Source organism: Poecilia formosa, unplaced genomic scaffold (assembly GCF_000485575.1).
Source record: "Poecilia formosa unplaced genomic scaffold, Poecilia_formosa-5.1.2 Scaffold217, whole genome shotgun sequence".
Taxonomy (NCBI): domain Eukaryota; kingdom Metazoa; phylum Chordata; class Actinopteri; order Cyprinodontiformes; family Poeciliidae; genus Poecilia; species Poecilia formosa.
This window is the reverse complement of record NW_006800156.1, coordinates 755,120-762,360: the sequence shown is the minus strand read 5'-3', so window position 1 is coordinate 762,360 and position 7,241 is coordinate 755,120. Positions and strand designations below refer to the sequence as shown.

Below are 7,241 nucleotides of genomic sequence, written 5' to 3'. Positions count from 1 at the left end.
CACTTTTATATTTTTCACGGTTTCAGAAATTTAGTGAAGGTAGATAAGGTGTTTTTGATGTGACGCAAACACCCCTAAATCTGTCGAAGGTTGGTACCGACCACCGTACGTTGGTACGGTCCAGGATGGCGGGAAAAACGTCAGCGACTACGTCACACGAGTGAATGGGCCAATATGGCGGCGAGCGTTAGAATGTAGCTTCGCAACGGGATGTTTTATTTAAACTACTGGTGATTCAAGAAGATTGTCTTTTAGTTTCAGGTGAGCAAACGGAAATACGAACAATTTATAAAACCACAACGACTATTTGAACCGTTTCCGTTTGGACTGACTGACAATTAGCGCAGCCGCTAGCTAGCAGGTATGAGTGTATTTGTAAACAATGAGTGAACATGATGATGCAAAGCGAAACCTGCTGAGTTAGACCGAAAAGTCCCTTTAAAAACGGATTATCCTGAACCCTAAGAGCTGTTACAGCGAAGGAAGCGGGGAGACAAAGCTGTTTTCACCGATTATATGGAGTGTTTGGTAAACGTCGGTTTGCTAACTGTAATTGAGACATTTTTAAGCTAATCCGTAAATATATAAACAATGTAAGCAGATTAAGGTCCACAAGTAAAGATGTGAAATTGTTAACGAAGACACAGGTGGTCAGAAAAAGCTCACAATGTTCTCTGCACCTCTAGAGCAGATCACAGGTAGACAGCACACCTGGCAGCTCAACCTAGAAATACAAGAGTTTTAAAATGATGTCATGTCTGATGTGTTCATGTAGCACAAGGTTGGTCAAACTGTGGGAGAGCAAATCAACAACCAAACTTTCATTTGGTTTACCTGCTTTAGATTTGTTATTAGAACAAAGAACAAGAAACTTGATTTTAAATGGCAACAATGTATTGAAGCAATCAATAAATTAATAAATGGACATCATATAGTTACATACAGACTCCTAACAGTCTGTCTTTATGCTCGTCATGAATCTGTGATCATCACTAATATCATATCTGTTTTCAGCTTTCCTTAAGTCGCTTTCTGGAGCAGCAGGATGTCCGGAAAACTCGGTAACCCTCTGAAGGCCGGCGACCTGGTGTTCGCCAAGATGAAAGGCTTTCCTCACTGGCCGGCTCGGGTAAACAAGCAGACAACACACCCTTCGTCACACACAGCTGTTCTGACCTGGGATGCTTTAACCCGTCTGTGTTTGTAGGTCTGTAAATCAGAGAACGGCTACAGGAAGCGAGTCCCAGTCTACTTTTTCGGGACCCATCAGATGTACGTACACCCAGCAGCCAATCAGCTTCTCCCTCTGTGTGCGTCTTTAACCCGGCTGTGGTCGTTCTCTCCCCAGAGGCTCCGTCACGCCGGAGAACGTCGCTCCGTACGTCGGGAACAAGCTGAAGTACGGAAGCGGCGTTCGCATCAAGGGCTTCGCTGAGGGGATGTGGGAGATCCAGAACATGCCCGGCCTCGGCAGCAAACTCAAGGTGAGTTCAAACTCCTTTCTGCTTAAAATGTATTTATTAAGTTTATTTGATAGATGCAGACACACAATAACACAGACAAACTGAATACACAAATCTGGAACAAACTTCCAGAAAAGTGCAGAACAGCTGAAACACTGAATTCCTTTAAGTCTGGACTAAAAACCCAGCTGGTTAGATCTGCTTCTGGAAGTTAATAAATGAAACTTTGAGCAAAATATTTGATGTGTAATGACAGTACATGACAAAATGTAAAAATGTTTACTGGTTTTCTCAGTTGTTGACAGTGTAATGTTTTATAAAGACACCACACTGTATTTGCATGATGTTTTATGAACGTCAGCTGTGATGCTCCACTTGATACATTTACCAGTAAAATGTTATTGGAATTGGTTTGGGTTTATTTTAAATATATTGAACACAGAAATGGACAAGAGGTGTCAAGGATTTTTACAGACTCTGTTCTGTTTTCTCCACAGGTTCAACCGAAGACCTGCACTAAAAAAACACCAGCAAAACCAGCTTCTTCTTCTACTACACTCTCCAAATCAACTCCTGCGTCCTCCAGAAAAACTCCTGCAGCTAAAACCCCTGGTGGAAAACCTAAAGGAGCTTCTGCTCCCACTAAGTCTGAGTGCAACACTAAACCTGCTTCAAGCAGAAGCACCCCGAGTCGAGCTTTGGCTGAGAAAGAAAGTTCAGAGAGATCCACAAGAACGTCGTTTCGATCGGCTCCAGATAAAACAACCCAGACCAAACCAGATCCGGACGCTTCAGATCGTCCTGCAGCGAAAAGATTCTCTTCCAGATTGACTCCTGATCAACCTGTTGAAGCAAAACAAGATAAAGAAACACTAGACCGTACCACAGCTACAAGGTCCTCTAGATTGGTTCAGTCTGTGGAACCAAAACTAGATAAAGAAACTCCAGATCATGTCGAGGCCATAAGATCCTCGTCTAGATTGTCTCCAGATGAAAACATGAACTCTGAACTGCAGAGAGCTCCTGCAGCTGCAGGCGGGTTGTCTAAGTCAGATCCAGGTGACTTCACACAGCTTACAGAGTCTGCAGAGCGAAGAGAGGTTAGATTAGAGTTAATCAGGTTATCTTCTGATGAAACAGCAGAGTCCCGACAGCGTGAAGCATCCAGGTTAGCTCCAGAGAAACCAACAGACTCCAAACTGGAAAAAGAAACCAGAGGAGCAGGTACCTCATCGTCGGGATCGGCTCCAGATAAAACCACAGAGTCCAAACAGGTTACAGAACCAGCAGAGCAGCCGGCTGCTCCTAGAACCTCATCCAGGTCAGCTCCAGAGAAACCAACGGGTCCAAAACCAGACCAGGAAGCAGGAGAGGTCGCTACGGCAACGAGAAGCAGGAGGTCAGCGAGCGGAGGGTCACTGGCAGAACGATCGACCGAAAAGAAAACTCCAGCTCAGACTAAAAGAGAGGTGGGAATAAAAAATGACTCAAATCTGCAACAATGTTTGAACATTAAGGCAAATTAGAGCTAACAGTTTCTACCAAGCTGGACAGACCTGATGTGTTCAGTTTCTGCTCAGCTGTAGTTTTTACAGTTTCCTGTTTCCTCAGGTGAGATCAGGAAGAGCTTCTTCTGCCTCTGATGGAAAACCTGCAGCAGGCTGGACAGGAAGTAAACCTCAGGCCCAGAAGGAAACGGAAAACAGCGGCGAGCAGGAAGCTGCTGGACGTCGAGTTTCCACCCGGAGCAAAGCGACGGATTTAAAGGTGGCCGCCGTGATTTCATGCTGCCAGTCTCATAAAAACTGTTTCCTCCTTTATTAATGCAGCTGTTTGTGGGACTGAAGTCGTTAAAATGAGAAGAAGACACCAATAAATACAATATTTACATTTTTATTTTACTGCTTTTATTTTTAAAGGGAAGCAAACTCATTGATTTTGAAGGGTTAAATTTCAGTATTATCTGTTGTTCACTTGTTAGCTCAGTAATGCTACAATCTGCTAACGCTACCTGGATAACGCCTGCTCCGTGGTTGCTAAGCTATTATACGATGCCTGTGTCGGTTCTTCACCTCCAACCTGAACACACTTCCTCTGCTAAACCTGGCAAAGCCGATCATGATGATTAAGTTCAGAGGAAACCTGAGACCAAGAGACCTGCAGCAGCAAAGCAAAGGAGCTCTGCTGAGGATGATTCAGGATTTACATTCTTTTATTGTTCCTCAAATGGAACCAAAACTTAGTCAAAACGGTTAATATACATTTTGTAAATCGGTTTCAGTAACTGTTTCTTCTTCCTTTTTTACAGACAGACTGGAATAGAGAGGGATTATATGAAATATTAAAATCGACTCAAATAAGCTCTAAGTTAAAGTGACTTCAGTCAGAGGCTTCCAAACCCTGCAACACAGACCTCTACAGATGAATAAGTTACAGTCCTGATGCTGCATGACTTCATGTTTCCTTCATTAGGCGTTCAGTGGTTCCCCACAGCGACCCACTGCTGATACGATATCTGAGCTTCAGTATCGGTTCGCTGAGTGTGATATGAAATAATAAACATGATGCTGCAGATACTAACATCGGACCGGTTCAGGTCCAGTTCGGCTCAGTGAGTTTAATAAGAATCAATGGAGCTGATATCAGTGATGAAACGAATCCGTTCTGTTTCCTCTGCAGTTCAGTGACATTCCCGACTTACCGCCTTGCAGGAAGAGGAGAAAAGATGCAGGAAAGCGACAGAACAAGGAGGCCAAGAGGAAGAAAGAGGAGGAGGAGAAGAAAGAGGAGGAGAAACTGAGTCCGAGCAGCGAAGATGGGATGAAAGATCAGACTGAGAGTGGAGCGTCGAAAAGAAAGATGGAGGAGGAGAAAACCGAGGAAGGAAGAGAGAAAGTAAAGAGGAGAAGCGAGAAAGACAAGGAGGCAGGAGAGAAAGAAATGAAGAGAATAAAGATGAGAAGAGAAGAAAAATCTGAGGGAGGTAATAAGAGGAAGGCTGATGAAGAGGAGAGAGAAGAAANGTGTGAGGTTCTCCTCCTTACTACAGCAGCTGGTTTCAACTCAGGTGTTAGTATCAGGTTCCTGCAGGGACGGTCACTGGTTCCACCAATCATTGCGCTTAAAAACCAGAGAAGGAGGAAACAAGGATGGACTTTGACCTGAACTATGTTTGCTCACTACTAAATGTGCATTTACAACTGAGTGATTGAACTTTTATCTATACATGTGATTTTTTCAGTAAGACAATCAGTCTGAACAAAATGGAGCTTACGGTGTGTTATAGCAGGAAGAAGACTTAGTTTGTTAGTTTTAAGAAACCAAAGCAGGCTCATTCTTCTTACTAAAATTACGTAAATTGCAACTCCAGTTAGACTAACTACATCACGTAACTGTTCAAACTGTGCAAACAGCAGCTTTCAAGCCATACCTGCAACTAAACATTGAGCATCAATTAAAGCAATCTTTGAACCTGCAGCTCCACGTCTGACTAAAATCAAGGTTGGGCAGCCATAACTATCTTCCATTTACAAGTTAATGATCGTGTTTTCAGAACTACAATCTCTATGTGTGCTATGACCCTCAGGTACAATGTCAGAGAAAGCAGCTTTATCACTATAATTCACTTAAAGCTGACTGGGAGATAGTTAGAAATTATGTGGGGTTACCCTCAACTGGATGGAAGAAAAATTCGTGTTTGGAAAACCAAAGGGATTTCCCCCCGGGTTGGTACACACTTTGTGCTGAGGGAGGAGTAGTTTTTCTACTCTCTCTTGTCTCCATTTTGGTTTTATATGTTTTGCCTTTCATGCAGATACACAGCTCTATATTATAATGTCACCAGGTTTCTTCAAACCCATCCAAGATGTTTAGAAATCAATGCATGGATGTGCCATAGCGTTCTCCAGCTGAACAGCAACAAAACTGAAGTTATTAGCTTTTGACCTAAGTTATTCATAATCTGCCAATTTTCAAGGAGACATCATATGGTTAATTTGGTTTTAGTTGCCTTTCTAATGGTAAACTACTCAAAAACAAGAATTATTTTATGCTAAAATAATTGCAGTGCATCAAAAAACAATGCAATAATATATTACAACTTCACTTTTATATTTTTCATGGTTTCAGAAATTTAGTGAAAGTAGATAAAGTGTTTTTGATGTGACGCAAACACCCCTAAATCTGTCGAAGGTTGGTACCGACCACCGTACGTTGGTACGGTCCAGGATGGCGGGAAAAACGTCAGCGACTACGTCACACGAGTGAATGGGCCAATATGGCGGCGAGCGTTAGAATGTAGCTTCGCAACGGGATGTTTTATTTAAACTACTGGTGATTCAAGAAGATTGTCTTTTAGTTTCAGGTGAGCAAACGGAAATACGAACAATTTATAAAACCACAACGACTATTTGAACCGTTTCCGTTTGGACTGACTGACAATTAGCGCAGCCGCTAGCTAGCAGGTATGAGTGTATTTGTAAACAATGAGTGAACATGATGATGCAAAGCGAAACCTGCTGAGTTAGACCGAAAAGTCCCTTTAAAAACGGATTATCCTGAACCCTAAGAGCTGTTACAGCGAAGGAAGCGGGGAGACAAAGCTGTTTTCACCGATTATATGGAGTGTTTGGTAAACGTCGGTTTGCTAACTGTAATTGAGACATTTTTAAGCTAATCCGTAAATATATAAACAATGTAAGCAGATTAAGGTCCACAAGTAAAGATGTGAAATTGCTAACGAAGACACAGGTGGTCAGAAAAAGCTCACAATGTTCTCTGCACCTCTAGAGCAGATCACAGGTAGACAGCACACCTGGCAGCTCAACCTAGAAATACAAGAGTTTTAAAATGATGTCATGTCTGATGTGTTCATGTAGCACAAGGTTGGTCAAACTGTGGGAGAGCAAATCAACAACCAAACTTTCATTTGGTTTACCTGCTTTAGATTTGTTATTAGAACAAAGAACAAGAAACTTGATTTTAAATGGCAACAATGTATTGAAGCAATCAATAAATTAATAAATGGACATCATATAGTTACATACAGACTCCTAACAGTCTGTCTTTATGCTCGTCATGAATCTGTGATCATCACTAATATCATATCTGTTTTCAGCTTTCCTTAAGTCGCTTTCTGGAGCAGCAGGATGTCCGGAAAACTCGGTAACCCTCTGAAGGCCGGCGACCTGGTGTTCGCCAAGATGAAAGGCTTTCCTCACTGGCCGGCTCGGGTAAACAAGCAGACAACACACCCTTCGTCACACACAGCTGTTCTGACCTGGGATGCTTTAACCCGTCTGTGTTTGTAGGTCTGTAAATCAGAGAACGGCTACAGGAAGCGAGTCCCAGTCTACTTTTTCGGGACCCATCAGATGTACGTACACCCAGCAGCCAATCAGCTTCTCCCTCTGTGTGCGTCTTTAACCCGTCTGTGGTCGTTCTCTCCCCAGAGGCTCCGTCACGCCGGAGAACGTCGCTCCGTACGTCGGGAACAAGCTGAAGTACGGCAGCGGCGTCCGCATCAAGGGCTTCGCTGAGGGGATGTGGGAGATCCAGAACATGCCCGGCCTCGGCAGCAAACTCAAGGTGAGTTCAAACTCCTTTCTGCTTAAAATTTATTTATTAAGTGTATTTGATAGATGCAGACACACAATAACACAGACAAACTGAATACACAAATCTGGAACAAACTTCCAGAAAAGTGCAGAACAGCTGAAACACTGAATTCCTTTAAGTCTGGACTAAAAACCCAGCTGGTTAGATCTGCTTCTGGAAGTT

The 7,241-nt window shown here is 43.0% G+C and overlaps 2 protein-coding genes across 2 annotated transcripts in view; both read left to right on the top strand.

Moving 5' to 3' along the window:
- Positions 1 to 146: 146 nt before the first annotated feature.
- The window catches only part of psip1b (PC4 and SFRS1 interacting protein 1b), a 14,998-nt gene continuing 7,903 nt past the window's right edge, over positions 147 to 7,241 (top strand). Inside the window, exons 1-10 of the mRNA XM_016679641.1 lie at positions 147 to 261; positions 1,015 to 1,129; positions 1,208 to 1,272; positions 1,349 to 1,484; positions 1,961 to 2,932; positions 3,075 to 3,230; positions 4,143 to 4,486; positions 6,607 to 6,694; positions 6,773 to 6,837; positions 6,914 to 7,049. Coding sequence (XP_016535127.1) covers positions 1,046 to 1,129; positions 1,208 to 1,272; positions 1,349 to 1,484; positions 1,961 to 2,932; positions 3,075 to 3,230; positions 4,143 to 4,486; positions 6,607 to 6,694; positions 6,773 to 6,837; positions 6,914 to 7,049 — 2,046 coding nt within the window. The 5' untranslated portion in view covers positions 147 to 261; positions 1,015 to 1,045. The remainder of the gene's footprint in view (positions 262 to 1,014; positions 1,130 to 1,207; positions 1,273 to 1,348; positions 1,485 to 1,960; positions 2,933 to 3,074; positions 3,231 to 4,142; positions 4,487 to 6,606; positions 6,695 to 6,772; positions 6,838 to 6,913; positions 7,050 to 7,241) is intronic.
- Positions 5,705 to 7,235, top strand: LOC103149076 (hepatoma-derived growth factor-related protein 3-like). Its single transcript, XM_007568091.2, has 4 exons — positions 5,705 to 5,826; positions 6,580 to 6,694; positions 6,773 to 6,837; positions 6,914 to 7,235. Exons 2-4 carry the CDS (start codon positions 6,611 to 6,613, stop codon positions 7,131 to 7,133), a joined length of 369 nt encoding a protein of 122 aa, XP_007568153.1. The 5' UTR covers positions 5,705 to 5,826; positions 6,580 to 6,610; the 3' UTR covers positions 7,134 to 7,235.